This window comes from Perissodus microlepis, chromosome 13 (assembly GCF_051167445.1).
Source record: "Perissodus microlepis isolate ML-2025 ecotype Zambia chromosome 13, ASM5116744v1, whole genome shotgun sequence".
In the NCBI taxonomy this organism is placed as follows: domain Eukaryota; kingdom Metazoa; phylum Chordata; class Actinopteri; order Cichliformes; family Cichlidae; genus Perissodus; species Perissodus microlepis.
Genome location: NC_140473.1, coordinates 23,402,446 through 23,425,468, shown reverse-complemented (window position 1 = coordinate 23,425,468; position 23,023 = coordinate 23,402,446). Strand labels below are relative to the sequence as shown.

The 23,023-nt window shown below is 37.9% G+C and overlaps 1 protein-coding gene across 1 annotated transcript in view; it reads right to left on the bottom strand.

Moving 5' to 3' along the window:
- anapc1 (anaphase promoting complex subunit 1) overlaps window positions 1–23,023 on the bottom strand; it is a 59,562-nt gene that overhangs the window by 23,238 nt on the left and 13,301 nt on the right. Inside the window, exons 20-43 of the mRNA XM_084948392.1 lie at window positions 22,914–22,988; window positions 20,853–20,975; window positions 19,900–20,069; window positions 15,650–15,741; window positions 14,665–14,813; window positions 13,757–13,835; window positions 11,689–11,725; window positions 11,381–11,454; window positions 10,747–10,925; window positions 10,525–10,611; window positions 10,291–10,430; window positions 9,943–10,061; window positions 9,524–9,654; window positions 8,619–8,759; window positions 6,638–6,790; window positions 6,329–6,410; window positions 5,790–5,881; window positions 5,237–5,371; window positions 4,643–4,725; window positions 3,951–4,029; window positions 3,765–3,839; window positions 1,944–1,996; window positions 1,713–1,866; window positions 1,412–1,605 (exon numbers count right to left, since the gene is read on the bottom strand). Coding sequence (XP_084804518.1) covers window positions 1,412–1,605; window positions 1,713–1,866; window positions 1,944–1,996; window positions 3,765–3,839; window positions 3,951–4,029; window positions 4,643–4,725; window positions 5,237–5,371; window positions 5,790–5,881; window positions 6,329–6,410; window positions 6,638–6,790; window positions 8,619–8,759; window positions 9,524–9,654; window positions 9,943–10,061; window positions 10,291–10,430; window positions 10,525–10,611; window positions 10,747–10,925; window positions 11,381–11,454; window positions 11,689–11,725; window positions 13,757–13,835; window positions 14,665–14,813; window positions 15,650–15,741; window positions 19,900–20,069; window positions 20,853–20,975; window positions 22,914–22,988 — 2,696 coding nt within the window. The remainder of the gene's footprint in view (window positions 1–1,411; window positions 1,606–1,712; window positions 1,867–1,943; window positions 1,997–3,764; window positions 3,840–3,950; window positions 4,030–4,642; window positions 4,726–5,236; window positions 5,372–5,789; window positions 5,882–6,328; window positions 6,411–6,637; window positions 6,791–8,618; window positions 8,760–9,523; window positions 9,655–9,942; window positions 10,062–10,290; window positions 10,431–10,524; window positions 10,612–10,746; window positions 10,926–11,380; window positions 11,455–11,688; window positions 11,726–13,756; window positions 13,836–14,664; window positions 14,814–15,649; window positions 15,742–19,899; window positions 20,070–20,852; window positions 20,976–22,913; window positions 22,989–23,023) is intronic.

Genomic DNA, 23,023 nt, shown 5'->3' with positions numbered 1-23,023 from the left:
GTGACAGCGACATAGCATGACTCTGCTACCCCGCATGACCTACAATCTCTGAAATGACACAAGACAAACTGCTTATGAAAATATATGCTATCGTGCAGAGCATTCAAACCTGCAGTCCTTACAGTGTGTGGGCTTTCAGCTGGCAGGTGTAAAATAAAATGTGACCTGAATGAAATGAAAAGGTCCATCTGATTATGGCTGTAGGTGGAGAGATGTTTTTGCAGAATGTGATGAAAGAGTGGGAGCTGTTGTTTCTCTTCAAAATACACAGACCAGGGTCAGCGGTTTGAGGAACATGGCTTGGGTGTGTGTTTGCGTGCACATGTGCGCATGAATGTCATTCATTATGTGGAACACAGCACTCAAAGCAGACTTTTTTGTATTTGTGTGGCTAACCCACGCTGTGCATGTGTACGTGTTACATATGGTCTTTCCCAGAAAAAAGCAGGGTGGGTGTGGGTTTGCATGTATGGATGGATGGATGGATGAATGCATGCAATTGTTCAATTCAGGTGTCATATGACAGCCTACATACAGAATATAACTCAAACCTCAGTGTCTTCCTTCATTCAAGAAGCATGAGCAACATCAAAGTGTGTGTGTGTTGGTGTGTGTATTTATTTTTTGAAGCATGATTCCTTAGAGGTTGTTGTGGAAGTTTAAAACAATGCCCACTTTGTTGGTACCTTGCCTGTTGTATAATCTTGAAATGATTTTATGTATGTAAACATTTGCGTTTATCTATGAGTATATTGTACAGTTTTTTCTTCTTATTGTTATATTTATTACTACTGTACTTCCAAGCTTTACAGTTCTTCAGAAAAATCTACATCAGAGAACCACATTGTTGCATTGTGTGAGATGTTTCTCCAGTATCTTGAATACTGGAGCCACCGTTGTTAAGATATCATCAGTACAACACTAAATATGTATTCATCTACAGCTGAAAATAAAATGCAGCAAAGGGTCTAGCTGATGCTTTTTGGAAACAAAAATGATTTAAAAAAAGCCAATAAAAAAGAAAAACCTATATTTAGAAACTAGAATACTTGTCACCTCATCAAAAAGTAATTTAGGACAGAGTAAGCCATCGCTAACCAAGAGTTAGGCTAACTACAAGAAAACCAGCCTGATCTTTATGTTCAAGTAAAAACACAAGTTCAGTGATTACAGAAATTGCTTTACCAGCCGCTCTACCCTTTCCCCAAAGCAACTTGACAAAAGCCTTTTGATTTTTGGCCTGAAAATGCACTTCAGCTATGAAGAAATAATTGACAATTGATAGTAATTGATATGAATTCAAATGTATTATAGTTTTATACTAGTTTTCTTCACTTGCAATAAGGAATATATTTTAATAAATTTCAATGGGATTGGGAAAATGGCCATATTTTGGTTGTTCCCATCTCACCTGCCTCCTCCCAGAAAGAGCAGACCCAGTGCCATGTGATGAGCCATGTGGAAGCCATAGTTCATTTCGCCACCAGTCCGTTTGTGGAAGAAACGACAAAGCTGCAGGACCTTCAGGTTTCCTGTACCGGACATCACCATGGACATAGCCAGCAGAATCATTGACAGGCAGGTCTGGAGGTTGTAAAATGTGTGCTAGGGAAGAAAAAGAAATCAAAGAGAAAATATTTTAACTGTAAGTAGATGAGGTAGCACAACATTGTTTCTTACTGTTAACAAAGTCAAAAATATAAAACACTCACAGCACCCACAGCAGCTGTACCAGCAAAGGACATGATTGTCATGTGGGTCCTGGCCAAGCTATAAAGGCAGTCAAAGGCATCAGAGTTGGCAGAGCCAGCAAACCGTAAACCAAGTGCCAAACAGGCCCCAGCTGTAATGTAGTCTTGGGCTTGGCTAAGAGAAACAAATACAATCAATTAGCAGAATTCAAATGTATAACATGAGTTGATGTTTTTGGCTTCAATACTTACGCCATCGTCTCCATGTTAATGTCCTCTGAAGGGTCAAAAGTCCCTCTCATGATCTGAAAACAAAATGAAAGTTGAAAACAAAATATAGACATGAGTGGTCAGGTTTCAGAAATAATACTTTTGACAGTATTTATTTGCTAAATTAACTGAAAACTCACAAAATTCTCATGATAAAACTATGGAAATAGAAAGTAAACATCAGGGAGGAAAGGGCAAAAGAAAAATCGTAGGCAGTAAGGTGACAGTGGTGAAAGCTTGCTCTTTCATGTTTGTGTGTGGCCAGCTTCATCCCATAATCCAAGAACATGCAGTTACTGGGGCTAGGTCAAGTTAACTGGTGATTCTAAATTAGCCTGACTGTCTCTCTCTCTCTCTCTCTATACTGGTTCTGCAGCAAGCTGTCCAGGATGTACCCTGCTTGGGTCCTGTTGCAGCTGGCATAGGTTCCACCTACCACATGACACTGCACAGGGTGAACTTAAGAAAATGGATGGAAGGAATGAAAAGATATTAAAGCATAAATCTCTGTATAGTGCTGACTATAATGCAGCTATTCATACCTGATTAGAAGGGCAATAACGTGTTTTGAGTGTGCCAAGGTTCTAGTTACTAGTATTTATTGCCATTCAAAATACAAACCACAAAAATGTAGTTTTACATATTTATATCCAGTGGTGTAAATTACACTGTAGCAGTGTTTCTTAAACTGTGGGGGTGGGCCCCCCTACTGGGGGATAAAATCATTGCAGGGGGGCGTGGACAACCAGAAGAAAAACAAAAGATGGGAGTGAAACTAAACTGAGTTGAATGCTATCATGCTGACAGTCTTTTTAGTTATCTATTTGACAGAAAAAACATCAAATGGAATACATTTATGTTATTAAAGATTAAAAGTATGGGATTATTTTTTTCCCTTTTTGTCATAAAAAGGCAGAACAACCCTGAATTAATTATTTGATACTGTTCCCAAGGTTAAAATATTTCTGGCAGTTTTCCTGACCAATACATTGAATTTTCTTCATCATGAAGATATCAAGCACCAAACACTGCAGTAAACTATCCACATCTACAGGTAAATGCTTGGCTGATTTACAGATAAAATTTTGGCCTTGGTCAAATTTATCTGAGCTTATGTTATCAGTAAGCCTACAAGGACATAGGAAGTTAAAGGCTAATATGCAGACTTCAATATTTGTTTTAAAGTCACTGTAATTATTTACACTGTTATCAGACACGGCTTATTTTCCTGCCATTTCTCAAGCCTAGCGGCCACACAGGTTTTCACCATTCTATAACTATATTTACATATACACGTTTGACATTTTTTAATGTTTACTCTCCCAGTCGTTTGTTGAAACATCTCTAAGATGTTTCCATGTTGTATTTTGCTCAGATAACTTTTCTGTTTTTAGAAATAGCCTTTTTCTTGTTTATCCACTGACGCCATTTCTGCTCATATAAACTACCCATCCGTCTTTGGGTGCATCAGTAAAGTACTACTACAGACCAGGGGAAATGCTTTTATTAACAGAATGTAATAAAAGCATTCATTCAACAGTCATTATGCTGTTACAGCAATTACCAAGAACCAATATGAGTGCATCTTCCACAAAATAAGCCACCAGAATTGGCTAAATTAGTTAACTGAAAAAGGGTAAACCTGCCTCCATCTACACAAAACCAAACATCACAAATGGGATTTTCTTTGCAAGTTGTTGATTTGTTGCAGGGTGTGTGGCATCATGGCTCCAAACATGTCCACTTGGTCCTGTTTGTGTGTGTGTGTGGTGTGCGGTGTGGGGTGCGTGTGCTTGTTCTCACCTGTGGGATGTTACTCTTGACCCAGATAGTATTAGGCAGGATTTCATCCCACATGATAATACACCGGGCCAGAGTCTTTAGGTGTAGAGAGAAAAGAAGAAGAGACACAGGTATATCAGATTAAAATATAGAAAGGTGGGAAAAAAGATCACACACAGAAACACACAGAGCTAGATCCACACTAACCCTCAGCAGCAGAAACTCTGGCTTAATGAAGTCCAGGAGGAACAAAGTATCTGGAGGTTTCAGCCAATCAGCAATCGACCTAGTGGGCGAAACCATGATGAGAAAAGGGAGTGTTAATACCTTCTTTCAGCACCCTCTCAAACAACAGATAGCAGATGAGCTTTAAAGAACCTCTTGACCATTAGACGGTTAGAAACTGGAGGAGTCTCAGTCTGATGTAGTGTAATGTCACTATTTTTTCCATCAAATAGGTTATGGTGCTCCAGTTACGGTTCACGTGGGCAAGAAGTGGTTAGAAAGTCGAACACAGCACAGGACATTTTGGCCATTTTAAGGAAACACCCCACCAGCATTACAGAGTAATTATGGTGGAAAGATTCTGTGCCCCTAGAACAGTTTGCTACTTCTAATTCTATAACACCGGTATTACATTTTTGGGGGGTAAATATTTAATGTAATATTTTTATTTATATCTTTTTTTCAGTTTATTCCATCTAGTTCTGTTTCTCCTAATAAAATAAAACACTTATCAGCAGCAGAGTATCTCTTTTTAGGTCACACCATGAATGGAGATAAATCTAAAACAGAAGTCTTTAAGTCGCCTTTCCAAGACATGGAATAAACCTATTTTCATATCAAAGCTTTTTTATTTTATTTTGGAGACAAAAATGTAAAAACCTTTTTTCTCTCACCTGTTGTTGGTCTTGAGGTAGATCATGGCGAGGGCTAGCGTGGCGCCTGGACATGTCACATCTACATTAATAGTGTCACCCTCCTGAAATGACCATTGGTAAGGTTAATTAGCTAATCACAGAAGCCAGACCACTGTTTCATCAAATCATTTGGTCAAACTTCATCTAAAGAGAGGTGTGTCCCAACTGCAAAACCCCTTCACACCTACATAATTAAATATGACAATTAGCTTTTGCAATTGGGATAGTTTATATTGTTTACTCGTGCTACTTTAGAGTTTTCTTACACATTTGACATTGGCACATGTGACAACAATAAACTGAGAACAAACCTCAACTAATACGAATATGGAAAAAAAAAAAATCATGAGGATTTGTTTACCAAATCCTTTCCTATTAGTGGGGAAAAAACAATACATCAGCACAGACTGAACATATGAAGAACCATGACATAGTTTTTGAGCTGCAGTTCTTATTGTATGGTAAAATTCTTTATTAGTTATACAGTCACATTCTTCAGTATTATTTTATCGCATTGAAATAACACTGCTACACTGTAGACAAAAAAAAAAAAAGAGGGTTTCTTTCATGTACCTTGATTTGGTAGCTGGGGGATTTGTGCCTCTCCCGGTTAGCCCCAGCCTGAGCTCTGCGATGTCCCCCAACCATGTACTGATACAACTGCTCAGGGACATTCAGGTCTGTCATCCCAATCAGGTTGCTGCCATGCTATAAGGAGAAAGGGGAAGGAAGCACAAGCAAGGTAAGTGCAGGACAGAAAAGGACGAGAGTAGAGATAAGAAACAAGAGACAGGCAGAGACAGATGTCAAAGACAACCAATATTTGAACTTGGGTTTCGTCCCTTTATTACTGGGCTTCAAGCATCATTAACACCTGACAATATTATGATCTGGTTTCTCGTACAGAAGTGAGCAGGTATCCAAGGGACTTTTAAAAGAACTTCTGTGGCTTAATAACAGAAAAAAATGTACGTGTACAAAAAAATAAACATAACAATCGGGTTTTGTGAGAAGCTGTTACTTTTTTTTTTAAAATGAGTTACTATTGCAACAAACAAATGGAAAATGGCAACGTATATTCATATATATATATATATTTTTTTTTTTTTTTTTTTTTTTGACTTACCCCCAGACAGACCATACCAAGAGCGAGCCCAGCTGCTAATGAATAGGACTCTCTGTCTGTACAATATTCCATCTCTGGTCCAGGGGGTCGACCTGAACAACAGACAGACAAAAGTTACCATCTATGCATGGCAAGAAAAATTTAGAACCATAATTACAGTAAAAATAAAAGTTCAACAGTGAGACTGGATGCAGAGTTTAAAATGGAGCAACAGAGCTTAAGCAGAACTTCTAACCTGACTGTTTACAATGTCTATTCAAGAAAACAGAGTATTTTTCTTGCAGTTTGAGAGACACCTATCCATTAACATGCATTTGGCAATTAAATAATAGTCCAAAACCCAAATTATATTGTGCACTTTTTTTTTTCAAGGTGTTACATATATAAAATACTGTTTATTTACCTCAGTGAAATTCATATCCAGCTCTTTAATTAACAGCTTTTAATGTATCCAATTTAAACTTTTAGGTAATTTTATGGAACTTTTTCCATTGTGTTGTCTCCCTTTTGCACACACACACACACACACACTTACACACCTATCTCAGACAGCAAGACTTCAGCATTGTGTCTATGGCCCGTTCCCTGGTACACCAGCCCGATGCCAATTACAGCTGCAACCTGTAACAGAAAAAGAAAAAACAAAGAAAAAAAAAAACAGATGAAGAACTGAATGATCATCCAGGGAAGATAAAAAGAAATCTCTTCGGGGGGTGCGACAGGAAGGGCATCTAGCGTGAAAATCTGACAAATCAAACATGCAGTACTACCTGCTGTGGCCACCCCTTGTGAAGACGGAATTAATCGAAATTAGCTTTATCTTCTTCTTTATACGTACTCACTCTTACCTGAACATTGTGTGGCACGTCCAGCTCAGTGGAAGTGGGCGGGAGAAGGGCAGGAATGTGTATGCCAAGTAGGCGAGTGATCGACATGTCCATAGTGCCCAGTTTGGCTGAAGACACACCCAGGAGGAGCCCAATGCTGGTCATTTCATGGCCCTGAGAGACAGAGGCACCCAGACATTAAATCACAATAAAAACTGCATCTGCAATTATAAGTGATAAACAACAACTTTCTAATATTTCATACACCTAGAAAAAGCTAACAGTAGAGAAATATTGTCAAACAGCTTCTCTTCAAATAGTAGTCACTTTTAATAAAATTTAGACTATTACTTATTGAAAATGCAGTGTAATGCATGCTCTTTTGCACTAAAAAAAAATGCAGTCTAACTGGCTTGATCTGTGACTCTCGTATCTGAGATCATGACAGACAGTTTTCATTAGACCCCTGTGTGCACGTTTGTTTGACCGACCACAACATGTTTTAACACAAACAGCATGAAATAGGTGATTGCCGTACATAGTGAACACATGCCATGAAGTAAGAGGTCATCTTAGCCTTCATAATTTAGACATGTTATCATTTGACTAAAAGTAAATGAAAATATTCTTGTATTGAAAGACAATGTAGACAAAAAGCTCAGAAAATGATGATTAACCATTTACTAGTTTGTGAAGATAACCGTTGGGACCTTTTATGAAATTGTAAAATATGAGTTGCTCATGTCAAAAATCATGGGTCAAATGCAAGTTAAAATACAAACTGAAAAACTAGATACAATGACACAGTTTTTGCTTGTAAAACGCTGACGCAAACTGGAATGTTTAAAAGGTGAATGGCATCCCCCCAAATTCTTTTTCTTCTTTTTAAAACCACAGTCATAAACAATTCTAATGAATTCTGATCCTCAGTATGCAATTCTCTATCACAGCAAGAATAGAAACTGTCAAAAAACCACTAGCAACAAACACGCTTCAACCACGTTCATTGCTTTCATTCACACTGGAAGCTGTGACATATTTTACCATCAACTCTCTGCATCTGATTAGTTCATTCTTGTGTGTCGAGCTGTGGATATTTATTTCTGAGCCTTTATTTTAAAAGATCAATTAGTTAGGAGACTATGAATGAGATACTATAAAGCTATTTTAAAAGTGTATAATTTAAAATAAAAGAAATATATACTGGTGAAATCTCGATATTAGGGCAGTTGAGTTCCAAGATTCACCATTACGGTTTTTATACCAACAATATAATTAAACATTAAACGCATACAATAAAAATTTGCAGTGAAAAACATTACCATGTAAACGCAGAGGGGAAAAAAAGAACTCAAAATAGTAGGACATGGTGTAGAACACAATTAGGACTGAGCAGACTTATATTGCATCCATACAATGACTAATACAGGGAAATAAGTGTGATTATCATCAACCACAGCTTAAATTTACACTTAATCAAAAATCAAAATGGGAAATGAAAATGAATCAGTCTTAAACATAGCGTGGATACTCAGTATGGATGAGGTTCAAAGGCTCAGCAATCTTCAAATACACTTTCACACAGACGTTTGAATTTAGAAAAAATAAGATTTGGCTTGCGACATCCTGTTGTTTTTCTCACCCGAAAGTTGGAAGGAGTTGTCTCATGTCTAAGTTCTCACAAGGGAAAGTTTCACTTTGACTAGCTGCTAAGCTATGACGCATGTTTATGTATAAACTGTATTTAACTTCAAATTTGTTTTCATCTTATCGTTCTTTGTAAGTTGGGCGTGTGACAGAAGCGGGAGCTCTAAATTATTGCAAGAAAACAAAATTTAGAGCACAACCGGCTCTAAACTGAGCACTTAAAGTACAAAGTATTCTTTGAGTGTTACACATGTACTTATGCACACTTCTTACTTTCTGCTGTAAAACTCAACATAGGAATGAAATACTGAAATTGTTCCACCACATGTAAGCCTGTGTGTAGACAGGTGTGCACCTTTGTGAGGTAGTCATGTATGTTCAGCGTGGCCAACTTGGTGAGGTGTCCATTGAGTCCCAAGGCCATAAGGAAGCCTGCATACTCATTAGCCAGCTCAGGGCTCTTTGGCTTGTTGTAGGCAATCCAGGCTGAGTCCACCTTAAAAACAAAAAACAAAATTAAACTATATTTATTGGTATAACACTAATAAATGTCTTTGCTGCAAGAGAATGAGGTTTTTTGAGTATTTACAATTATTAGAATATTTTATTTGTGCTCAATGAGGGAATACAGTTTTAATATCCATTTACCATTACACTGGCCAAAGAATAAAAGACACTCAAACTAGAACAACAGTGACATTGTAACTAATATGGCTCACGTTCCATTCACAGTTATTACCCGTAAAACTACTCTAACGCCCATTAAGTGATCGTTGTGTGCAAGATTCGCTGAAATCGGACCAAAACCCTGGAAGTCTCCATTCTTGTTAATTATGAAGGAACAGACAGAAGATAATCACACAATGACAGTAGCTTTAGCCAGAGTTAAAAGCTAAAACCAGCTGAACAGTATAAATAAATATTCATCAAATGCTTAAATCTGTTAGCATCAATATCATATTTTTTCAATACTCTCCAGTTTAACATAACAATGACATTAGAAATAGGTAAGTAGTAAATAAACACGATGTTGAATAAGCAATGTAAAATGTTTTACATTTAAGGTTGGATAAAACTGAAGCCGTGGAACAAGCTAGCGGGTTTTAATTAAAATTATTCTACAGAATTACAGGTAGAGCTAATAGAAAAATATGTGAGTTAAACTTTTAAAAACATTTATAGGCCTGTCAACATTAACATTTTGGGGTATTTACTAAGTAACAGACTGATTGATTAAACATGCAATGATTTCAGTCTCACCTGTGAGGCAGGGGCTATTTTAAGCCCAGCAGCTACTCCGTTATGAAAACTGGGCCAGCTAGTCATATTGGGAGGAACATCAATGTTTCCGCTGTTCAGATCTACCACAGTATTCCTCGGAAGGGCACGGCCTGAGGAAGAAAAATAAAAATGGGAAATAATCTGCAAATGCATGTAGTTATTAAATCGTTAATCCTCTTAAACTTTGGAATATTTTGTTTCTGATTTAGCAAAGATAATTACTTTTTTTTTTTGGAAAGTTATGTTTCCTCTAGGGCAGTGATAAATTGTACTGCAACAAGTTTTATTATTGCACAAACTAATTTTATCTTCCTGTTAAATGAACCATTTACAAATTTCCACATTCTCTTCAACTTGTTCCAGTAGATTTTATTTTTGAAACTGAAAACTTAAAATACCTGTGAGGTTGAGTTTTGGGACAGGTAAAGGTTCAGTCGGTACTGGGTGATAAGAGAAGAGAGTGAAGAGGCCCCTGCCAACTGGCAGGGCCATGGTCCTTTGACACAGCTGCAGGAGTCTATAGAAGGCAAGGACATGGACAGGGCAGGTGATAAAAACTATAAAAACATCACAGATTCTAAAATATGCAAACTGGCCAATAAGTTTACCACACAGATTAGGGGAGAAGAAAGGCAACACAGAACAGTACAGAAATATACACTGCATATGCCTTTTTAGAACTGGTGTTTTGCTGTCTCTGTTTCAAGACCAAAGATGTTCATGACAAATGCATGCATTATACTCACTTGTTCTCTTTCTCCTCTATGTACTCATGGTCAGACACCTCTGGCAGCTGGACAACACTAACCCGGACAGGTCTGGAGCTCTGCAGAAGCCTCCTGACCTCTTGGACCCTCAGATCCTGACTCCAAATCAGTCCTGTGACCTAGTGAGAAGAAGACATAAATATCTGAATTATTTTTCTACAGAACATACTACTGACAAAAAATATATATAAACATGTTTATGAATTTGTTTACCTCTTGAACAATGTCTGACATCCCATCCTCCTCCTCATCTGGTTCTGTGGTTGCAGGAGGTTCCAAGGACAGGCCTGAACTTACAGACTGGAGAAACACACAAATTATAAGGCCAAAAAAGAAGCAAAACTTTGAAAACTTACTTTCTTATTTTAGAATCTGCAGACACTGAACTCCATCTTTATCTAAATAATTTAGGTTTTAAGTTTTTTTTACACTCACAGCTTTGCTCTTGGCAAGGGTCATTTTGTGGGCTTGTTTGGTAAGATCTTGTCTTCCAATCAGAAGACAGACCTCCTCTGACCAATCAGAACACGGCTGCTCCCGGCACCGATAGATTGCCTCTCTGATAGGCAAAGCCACACCAAAGGGGACCGACTCCAAATCTTTCAGGGTGAAACCTAAACCAGTGAAAAATGCAGTTTTTTAGAAACAAGGAATATTCTGCTTTAGAGGCAGTGTCCTTTGAGCGCTAACATAAATACACACAAACAGGTGGGTGAAACTCAAAAGCTGCTACAACTGTTGTATGTACATGCTTTATACTATTGTCAGCTCACAGCTGAACAACTAAAATATCATAGGTTACATTACCCATTTTAAAATAAAAAGATTTAAGAAGCACACTTATATTAAAAACCAATATTAAAACCTTTATTCACACAGCAAACATGTCACCCAGCAGTGAGAAAGCACATTCAGGTTCACAGACTGGTTTCAGTGGACAGGTGTGAATGTGTAAATATGCATGTAAACCACTGTGGTGGCGAAAAAGAGGATAAAGCTTCAACATTCCTTTCTGAATATAGATTTTTTTTTTTTTTTTTTTTTTTTTTAAGAGACATGCTTCTCTTACCCTGTGAGGTGAGCCAGACCACCAGCTGCTCAGCCAGATTTTCACTGGAGGACATCACTTTAACACTGCTCTGTCTAGAAAACATACATACAAGAGAAATTAACTGAAAACTTTAACTGTTATTAGGTATACAATTTTTACAAGTTGACCTTTAGGGGTATATTAACAAACAGAAAAAAAAATACAAAAGAATGTACTGGTATCCTGTATGTCAGAATTCATTTTAGCTGTTTCAATGCCTTAAAAGAAAAAGAAAAAAAAAGAAGAAATTTAAAAGCTCTTGCTTTTGTTTCTGTCAGATGAATTACCTTCTTATTTGGGGTTCAGTGGCAGAAGATTTCTGGCCTGATGAAAATGAGAGAGGGGGGTGAGGAAGATGAGAAGGAAGGAAAACAGATCAACGAATTTACAAATCAGGCTTGGCACTCTTTTTGCAGCTCTTACCGTATTTTCTGCACTGAAAGGCATACTTAAAGTCCTTTAATTTTATCAAAAATTGACAGAGCGCCTTATAATCCGGTGCGCCTTATGTATGAATTCTGGTTGTGCTTACTGACCTCGAACCAATTTTATGTGGCATACGGCGCTGAAATATCTGTCAAAATGTTTTAGTACAACTTTGGTACGCTACGAAGCCGCACCGCTAGATGGATTGTCGGAGCATTATGGCTACCGTAGTCAGGGGCCTCACAGACTGGGTCCAAAACTCTGTCCGCTTCAGGTCCCAAAGTCAAATGAACACTGCAGCATCAGTGAGAGTTAAAAACCGTAAATTCTTTCAGCTTTAATAAGATGATCAGCATTTCTGCTTTACCAGGTGTAACAATTAAGTTTAACATCCAGGCATCCATGAAAACAATGTATTAAATTTAACGGGGCTGGAGGTTAGCAGGAAGTTACCTTGCTAGTTTCCACCTAAACATGATATAGCATGTTCTGACTGAAAGATTTCTGAAAAAATTCAAATGTACAGCTCTGCTATCACTTCCAACATAAACGAAGACAGAAAACTAAACAGCAGTGACGTTTGTATGGTTACTGAAGTTGGACTAGCTGGTATATAATGATGTGCTACGTGATCGCTAGCGAGACAGCTGTGTTAGCAAAACAAACACATTGAAGCTGAAGGATGAACGCTAACTTTTTTCCACTCCAAAAAAATTAACGTATGGTTTCTCGATGGTTAGGGGAAAATGCAATCGCATGGCCGGTATGCTGTAAACGGACTAAACTTCAGTCAGGAGAACAACTGAGATAACCCATCCACAATACGAGGTTAGTCATTAATATACTGCAACAACATGGGAATAGAGCAGCTTCGAGAGAATTCAGCATTGATGAATAAATGGTACGTAAGTGGAGGAAGCAAGAATACATCCATTCATTCGCTTATCCTTTTCAGGGTCGCGGGGGGCGCTGGAGCCTATACTAGCTGTCATAGGGCGAGAGGCGGGGTACACCCTGAATAGGTCGCCAGTCTGTCGCAGGGCTAACACATAGAGACAGACAACCATTCATGCTCACATTCGCTCACATTCACAATTTGGATTAATCAATTAATCTATCCCCACAAACTGCATGTCTTTGGATGGTGGGAGGAACCCGGAGTACCGGGAGGGAACCCACAGGGAAAACATGCAAACTCCACACAGAAAGACCCCGGCCTGATGGTGGAATTGAACTCAGGACCTTCTTGCTGTGAGACAACAGTGCTAACCACCATGCCACCATGCTGCCAGGAAGCAAGAATGAGTTAAGTAAAGTTTGATGTATCTGACTGTTTTGGTTCGCTTAATGTGCCTTATAATCCAGTGCGCCTTATGTATGAAAACAGACCCGTTCGTCAACAGTATGCCTTATGGTCCAAAAAATACGGTAAATATATTAAAGCATTTTCAATTCTGTAGTAAAAACTGTCACCAAAAAAGAAAAAAGAAAAAGAACACTAAAATGAGTGGTTAAAATAAAGGCGACATTTTGCTCCTGATGAGTGTGGGATTGTGTTTGTGTGGGATGGCATCTGTTTATTAAAAATAGCAACATAGTGCTCAAAAAGTCACTCTGGATTCTCAAGCATCTCTCACACAAAGCCAGTGTCCAAATCAAGGCAAAAGTTCATCCAACACCTGCAGCAACAGCTGTCACCATAGCGCTGTATTGTTTTTTGTTGAAGTAAACACAAAGGAAATCAGGTGACACACAAACCTGCGTCACTCATCTTTCTTTCTGTGCTACTGGGCCCTGAAGCATGAAGGCAGGGGACTGGCTGGTAATAGGGGGTGGTTGTCAATAAATGAACCCAAACATGCATACCCACAGAGAAACACACAGTGCAGCATGCAAGAAAATGATCTTAAAGGTTAGTCACTAACAAACCTGCAGAAAGCTTGGCTAGGTACTTGGATACATCTGTTGAAGTAGCGTTTTCATCTCCAATGACATAGAGAGCATAACTCTGGAAAAAAAGGTTAAGAGAAGAGATGTAAATATGATACAAAAACACTTGCACAGTATACGTTTATACCGCATAAAAAAATAAATATTGACATTTCCAGTGAAGAGCAGTTATATTTTCTAAAGAAGAAAGAAAGAGATCATTTAAATAAAACTGTTCCGTGAACTGCAATGAACTGATGTGATCAGAGCTTTTTAATGGATGAATATGAACCTCAGAACAGGATGGAGTGAAGAACTAAGTGGTGAAGGGGAAAACCTTTAATCAAGAGGCATTTAGGCTTACAAGGAGGGGACCTAGAGTGCTCTCACACTTTACTTTACTCTTCCTACTGCAGATTCAGGAGATACTGTGCGCATCGAAATATGAGCCAGTACACGGTAAGGAAAAATTGTGCCACAGTCATAATCAAAGCACATAAATTTGTGAACAAATATTTGAACAAACATGATAATATGACCAATGTTGTATCCATGTCTCTCTGTTGAGTACTGTCTTTTTAAGAGTGATATGAAGCACCAAAACTTAGGCCCTTCTTATTTAGCACTGCATATCCATTTCTATGCAAAAAAGGGAAGAGCAACATCATTTTTACACTGCGAAAGTACAAATGCCCGAGTGTCACCTGCACATGTGGTGCTTAATATTTTATTTTTGAAATAAGAAAAAAAAAAGGTAATGAAATATGGTTCATTAATTGCGGCTTTCTAACAATTCTATAAAGCCGGACTGCATTAACTTCTTGGCGATATATAGATAGATAGTAAGCTACACTCACTAAACTTGGAGAAAGTTATTTTATAAAATGACAGATGTGCTTTAATCGTACCACAACCAGCAGTCTGGTCCTCTGACAGATACCCGGCAGGTAGGGGAAAGGTGGGCTCTCCTCTCCTCTCAAGCAGCTACTGAGCCAGCTGAACACACAGGGAGGCTCTGGTCTCAGGAAAGACGGCCGCTGCATTTGGCAAATCAGTGCTAAGAAAAGCCAGGTGAGGAAGAGAAGGGAGAAAGGTGGTGGGTGAGGTAAAAGAACAAGAGATAAAAGGGAGCTGGATGGTTATGTCACTTCATCCTTTCACAGAAAACCACGTGCACAAAATAACAGCAACACTTTATATTCAACCCTGCAAGTATCCGTGTCACAAAGCAAATAACCACCTGACAGGTGTTCACATAATTTTTAGGACATCTGTCACGAAAACTTAAAGTGATAACAAGAAAACTTCCCCCACACTGAGTCTTTATTTTTAACTAAACCTTGTTTATATTCAGACTAATTTTAAGTGCTATGTGTTGAGAATGCCCATCGGTAGAATTTCACACTCAAAACCAATCGGGTCAATCACAAGCAGGAAATTACCAGGAAGCAGGAAAGTCCACCCCTGTGGAAAGAAACTGTGCAATGGCCTCAAAAGCGTGTAAAAAACTATTCCTCTGTTCAATGGTGCTCTATCTCATAACAGCAATATTGTGAACCAATCACCACTTGGCCTACATAAGGTAACATTACACTCATCTCATATTTAGAAAGAAGAAAAAGAAAACACACCAACACACAATCCAACAATTGACAAGCTAGCTCAGTTTTTGAAAACCACAGCTGGACTGATGGAAGATTACACGTTACAGTGCCTCGTCATGCAAATTTGTTTTGCATTTGTTTACATTTTCAGCACCTTTAGGAGTCCAAGAAATACAAAGGAAGGCTGCTAAAACAGCTTTTACCAGCAGCAGACCATCCATCCTCCTGTTTAACATGTCTTGTCCGTTTCCTGACTTGATAATGTTACAGACAATTAAATAAGCCTTACCCTGGTCTATCAAGCAGCTCTCAGTGAAGCCACTAATTATTGAAGGGTAGTCTCTCCAGTACAGATCCACATACTCTTCAAGCTGAAGATCTCTGCAAACAGAAACAAACATACATTAGCATTCTTTAACAGTATTTTTTTTTTCTACTTAGAAGAACATAAGGTTTATAACCTTCTATCAATGGGTTATTAAGTCTACCATGTACTAGGACTCACACATGCATATTTCACTGCACAGCTTTAGACTAAATTGCTGCAAGTAATTAAGAAAAGTCTAAAAATGGCTCAAATAGCCTCTGTGACATTTAACGTGTTTCAGGTTGTAATTGAATACACAGTGAAAGTAATAAACAGCAATGAATCATTATCTTTCAGCTTAGCATCAGATAATCAATATTTTTTAATCTTGGTACAAACCCCTGATTCCTACAGATTCTAGCTGTGTGTGTGCACTTTGCACAGGGACGCAGTAAGGAGCGTACAGTTATCCAGGTTTGTAATCTTTTTCATCTGAATTCTTTATTTCTTCTACTTCTAGCCATGTCTTGTGCTCCTTCTCTAAGTTGGTTCTTTTTTTAAGCGTCTATATTAATTAATGATAAACTGTAACTGGAAGATGGCTGTGGCTGCCATAAAGCCTCGAGATGAGAATACCCCCCATTGCATTCTTCATGTTTTGAAACTGGAGATGCACAAAATGTGGTTCTATGAGGAATCGGGGAGCAATGTATGGTCAAAGTAATGACATATCAGTGACCAAAATGTGACTATTCATTGGTGTATCCGCCACTGTTGACTCTAATGGTTCAGTCACACTAGAGTAAAAACCAACCACTGTAGGGACTAGGAAAAAGAAAAAACTGGTAATTATCCTGTGATTGCAAACAGCCAAATTAGTTGCGGTGACCCTAAAACTCTGACCATTTTAGATTGCAAAGCAATTCTAAAGGTCACCTTGAGGGAGGAAACCTGTCTCCAACCAACTGCGGTCCATTGTTGACTAACTCCAACCACTCAAACACACAGGCGAAGGTAAGTGCAAATAACTGCCTTCTAATTTATAAATGCAAACAGATTGCAAAAATCAATATGAATCAGTCTGTGCCAATGAGTGCAACTCATGTGTGATGTGTAGGGCTGGGTACCATCACTGATTTCTAGAATCGATTCGATTCCAATTCACAAGGTCCTGAATCGATTCGATTCGATTCGATTCAATTCAATTCAATTCAATTCGATTTGAATCTGGGAAATTTTGTCTCAGACAGTCAGAAATATTATAATTCAGATCAGTACATTTACATATTTTTGTATCTATAAAAAGGAAGCTGACACTTTCGAGACGTTATCAAAGGTGTAAGCGTCACAGCGGATGCCTTTGTGTCAAAGTAGCTGAAGTTAAAACACAGAAAACATGAAGGTGATTTTCCTGGCCTGGATTTTATAAAAAATATTCTGCAGTACATCAAAAACGAAAGAAAATCATTAATCAACTTATGAACATTACCTCTGAAGTTACAGCAGTTTTATTAGAGACACGGCTAAGCGTTTTGCATAATTTTAAAAAGTTTAAATTTGTTCAGAAACCTATTGAACGGCAGAAATTAGGTTTTCTTTTCGGAAGTAAGTAAAAGGAAAAAAAAACATCGGCCGACAGCGCTGTAAATAACTGTAGTCTTGTGCGTAACAAGCAAGCGAATAATGCAGAAAACAGATTTCGGGGATAGACGGGAAACTGTTCTTGAAGTACACTGAGAAAGAGAGAGAGAGAGCTGTGCATGAAGTGTGATTTTATTGTGGTGGAAGCAAAACAGCAAAAGTAAGAGGGAATTCATGACGATGTTTATGTGAAGCTTAGTTTGGATCTTCTTTTGCTGCTGGTTCGGTCAATATTGTTTGGAGAGAGATCAAACTAACAGCTTTAGAATCAGCGCAAAAAGGGCGTAAACACAAAGCGCGGACCCGCCGAAACATCAGAATTAGCGAGCTGTCGGCTTTCAGCCCTGACCGTGTCCGTGCCGTCGGGTAAGAAAGGCGACATCTCACTGATTCTGATCCGCGGGTCCGCGCTTTGTGTTTACGTCTTTGTGCAGAAGCCGTGTACCTGCTCTCATTTACTGTTTTAAATGTTTGGTGGTTGTCAAAATTTTCTGACGTTTCACCTGAGATTCTGGAATTTTGGACAAAATACATTTATATAAAAAAATCGATTCAGGATTTTAATGAATCGATATCACGTTATCCAAGCCAGAATTGATTTTAATCGATGAATCGATTATTAAAATCCACCCCTAGTGATGTGTCTCTTTGCAGTAGTGTTCTTGACTCAACTGGTTGCCAACTGTATTCGGGTTCTATTCCTATATAAAATCCAGGTTACTGAGCACCTATGTCATTTGACAGTTAAATCACAGTCCTGAAACAACTATGTCACTTTTTAAGGTGGATTTTATGAATTACTGTTTCAAAACTCTAAGATTCTTGCAATAATTTATACTGTGCAATTTTTTTGTATGTAAACGTCACCAGCAACACAACACAGACTGCATATAATTGCCAACTTGACCCCATTCAACAGCAAACAGATAGCAGATGGACTCCATCTTATTGCTGTTTTATCACTGCTCTGAAACACTGAAGTCATTTTGAATTAAAAAAAAAAAAACAGTTACAGTTTTGATCTCTACTTGCGCCATAGTCTCCAACCACAGTTTTCCCTAGTGTGACTGTAGTATTTAAAAAAAAGGGACCATAATTTACTTAACAAATGGATATATAAGCAAATATCAAATGTCAGTAGAATATAAATATCACACTGTATTCATTAATACTTGACATAGCCAATTAAGACAAAAAAAACTCATCAAGAAAGTGTTTAGTTAGATTAATAGTAAAGCTAACCCTCATATAAACCAAGCTACTTAAAAAATATTTATAACACTATAGGAAATGTAGGGAGGATTTTTCTGGCTTACATGTATTTTGGATTGCACCAAAAATGACCTAATCCAGAGGAAAAAAAAATGAAAAAGAACAACACAGAGACACTGAGTTTTTCAAAACTGACAATCATGGGTTCACCACTTTAAAGCAGTTAACAGTTAAACTCGGAATAATATTTATCATCACTATCAAATTGAAAAAGAAGGTAATTCCATCATATATTTTGAACTATGAGTGGGCTAAAGAAGCACCATCTGGTTTGTTATTACTGCACATTTCAAAAGCCAGAATCCATGATGGTATGAGTGAGGATTAGAGCACATTGCAAAGTTGATTTGTGACTAGTTCATTCTGTTAAAGCACCATTAATGTTGAATACATCTGCATGGATCTGCTAGAGCAACATATGCTCTTATCCAGTGTCCTTTTCAACCAAGACTAAGGAAGATAATGACAAACCACAATGATTATGCAATGGAATAGCATGGCTCTATGATAAAAGTTTAGACGTTAGCCTTGAAGCTGAAACAGTTGAAATTCATTTTTGCTTTTAAAACTAAAGAAACTGGTCTCTCCAGTTCACAGGCACAGAGGAAACAGACTGGTCATGTCTTGACATTATGTTAACAGGTTGTTTTAGATTTAACTTAAGAACAGGTCATCCTAAAACTCCACTGTAAATTCTGCAAAGAGAATTAAAGCAACTGCTCATTTAAGGCATTGAGATTACTTATTTAAAACGGTTATCGTGCCAGTTAAATGCCTAATGAAACCATCAGAAGCATCATTTAACCAGCTTAACCAGTTAATAAAGTACAGAGAATGCAAAAATTAGAACCATATTTGCATAACAACCCACATACTGACAATACAGGCCAATTACTCTAAGAGTACTTCATTCTCCCACTCTCCCTATTCTGTTACTGTCATTGTCACCAATAACCGAGGTCACTTAACAACCTGCTGAAGTATATTTCTCAGTAAAGAGCATGGATGGCACACAACACAAGCTTTCACAGAAAACAATGATGTGTGTTTTTCTTTTCTTCTCGTGGTTTGAGTTCACCAGTGGAAAATTAAACAAGGTTCTGTTTGCTTTGATAAATGTCGCCCAGCTCAAGGCTAGCATTTCTTTACGCCTCATAAAAATAAACAGTATCTTGTAAAAATGTTGGACAAGTATCTTATAGAAAGATTCGGTCATCTGGACAGCCAAAGCCAACTGAATGTAACTTACTTTCCTTATACAAGAAAAAAGAAACACAAAAACCTCAAACACACACACAGACAGCTAGAAGAATGGTTACCTAGCCAGCTGTTGCAGCAGGCAGACTAGTGATGAAGCTCTCGCTCGCTGCAGCTCATCCAGCTGCAGTTCCTGATAGAGCAGATGGAGGACATAGAAGAGTGCAGGGATGTGAGGGAACAGAGGAGCTGAACTGTCCAACTTCAGAGATGGACTCGGGGGAGAAGAAGCCTAGGACATTCAGTGGCAAAAAGAAAGAGCAGAAACATTAAATTAAAGGGGGAACAGGTTAAATAGGATGTAACCGGAGATTTTGTAATTGCCTGGAGATATAACAGCAAACTTATACTGACATGACATCGTGCAAAAACAATCAGGAAGACTACAAGTAAATGCATGCCAATGTCTTTTGCTGTTCTTTGCCAGAATTGTCCCCACAGTTAAGGTGAGCTCCAGCAGCCCTTCAATAACACCAAATGAAATTCGGTGTTATGTACTTTGCACAATTTTTTACTTACTGTGGTTTTCCTTTAACCAAATTAAAGGTGGTATTGTTGCAGTGTTGAGCTCCCTTTTCTAATAATATTTCATGTTTCAACTATTTTGTCCACAACAATAACAGCAAGGAATATAGGCTAAATAACAGAAAGCACCTCTGTGTATAAAGCAATACAAATCAGCAGTGCTATGAAAACAGAATCAAGGAGACTCAAAAGAAGGTCAGTCAAATCAACATGACTAAAGTTTGCTAGTTCACAAAAGTCTGCAGGCATACTGAATATACCTACAATCAGTGTGCTGGGAATCTCTCATTGTTTTATCAGGAAATTTGAATGAGAAAAAAATAAGGTGGTGATGGTAGAAGAAGAAGTATGGTTGATTACACCTCTATTTGTGAGCATTAACTCTTATTCCACCAAATCATACCCATAATGTCTAAGCCCAAATACACCAACAAACAAACAGAATCAAAGAACATAAAGTATATGGATTCACCCAGTGTTTGGTACATACAGTGCACAGGCCTTCAGTTTCTGAAGTGACCGTACTATTGCCGTCACTGGCATCCAGTGAAGTGGCAACGGGCAAGAAATTCATCTGACGGTGGTAATGGGACCCCATCAAGTAGTCCCAGTCCTACAGGGAGAGGAAACACAGATAAACGCCAGTCAAAAAGATAGCTTTTAAAACCAGAGACCAAAACATCAAATACAGTCATTAAAATGTTATGTGAACTGCAAAATGATCTTTGAGACATTTCTGTGCATTTGGTCACTTGACAAGACAGACCGCATTTTGGTCCAACTCATGGCTCTCCATTGTTTATAATTTGATTGGTAAGGGGATGCAGATCGTTACCAAATAGAAACAATAATATGAATGATGAATGAGTTTGGAGAAAAAAGGGAGAGGCATGCAATTCAAAGAACACCATCCCTATAGTGAAACACAGTGGTGGGAGTATTATGGAACTGGAACTGGGAATTTCATCAATTTAGTTTTGAAAGAAAACTTCAAGCAGTCAGCAGCAAACTGGGTCTGGATTGTCAGTTCGTCTGCCAACACAACGATGACCCAAAATATGAAGCACTAGATTTTTAAAGACCAAAATGATGTTACAGCACAAAGCCCTGACTTAAATCCTATTGAAAATGTGTGAGGTGAACTGAAGACAAAGGTCGATTCTATCATCGGGGGGCTTATACTTTTCAGTTTGATTTTGTTTTTCGTGAAATAATTGTGTTTCTGTGGGCAAACTAAAATAATTTAGGTATCCAAATTAAAAATTGGGATGTTTGGAAAAAGCTATGCTGAACATACCTTGCTCTGTTTAACAGGACTTGGGAAAACCTTCAGAAATGAAATAATTCTAACAATTCTGTCCTCATCTTTACATCTTTGCTGCAGCATGAAGACAACAGAGGTAAGAAGCTGACACTGTCGTCCAGTCTAATGTGACTCACACATTTCTTCAGGTCACACACACACACACACACACACACACACACACACACACACACACACACACAGTACAGCCTAAGCCTCCAGCTAACTGACATTTTCCAACCATATTTTGCTCTAATGAGAACACATTACTTAAGAAGCCAACCAATAATTAGGAATATTTAAAGAAGACTGTAGAGGGGCCATTTCAAGGCTTAAGACTTGGGTTTCAGATTCAGGGTTACAGCAAGGGGAAAGGGAACACATTGTGCCAATGTGAATCTCCTCAATGACAAAAGCACAAATATGTGTAACTATGTTTAGGATTGTAGGACAGATTACAGTCCGTCCGTCCGTCCCCCCTTACTGCCCTCCTCCTAAGAGTAAACTGGGCTTTCCCATCACACAGAGTTCTCCATGACTGTACTGGTTTACTTCTGGTTGCTTCTTTTCTTCTTTTTTTTTTTCCTTTTTTTTTTTTTTTTTTTTTTACAAAAATGCATTTTTAAAATCTGTAGGTTAAAGGCTTTATTACGTCCTTAAAAACTTATAAAGACAATAGCAAAAGTAAACAGCAAACAAGCTAAAATGACAACAGCTGAAACAGTTTCAAAACAACAGTTTCTAAAGCATGAATTTGTCCTTTAAAATTATTACTGTTTAATATCAGAAAGAAAAATAATAATAATTTTTACACTATTTTATATAATTTATTTAACCAGGGAACTCTTACACAGAAACAAGAAATTATTTTTCCAGGAAATTCTGGCCAAGGGGCCACCACAAGCAGTATATAGAACAAATATAACTTTAGTAACTGAGAAAATTAAGACATGGAAAGAAGTCAAGGGATGTTTCATGAGACTAGAAATCATTAGTGATATATATTACTTTCTAAAATCTGCAATTTGGGGGATTCAAAAGTATATAAGTATAATATATAAGTATATTCAAGAGCATTGAAGCACTTTCTTTTTGCTGTGTTTTCTTACACTTGTTTCACTGTCTCACTATGTGATACACCCCTTGCATGCATAATTGATTGTTAAGGGATTATAAGTCTACAAGCTGTAATCAAGCTTGATAATTGTGCTCTAAAACATCACAACAGCTCACACTTAAGTAACACACCTCATCAGAACCTCCATCGGAGGGACGAGCCTTTTTGGCTGCAATCACTGGAGAGAGAGGCATTTCAAAATGCAGCTGTGAAAGTAGGAAGAAGGACAGGGAGCAAGGTC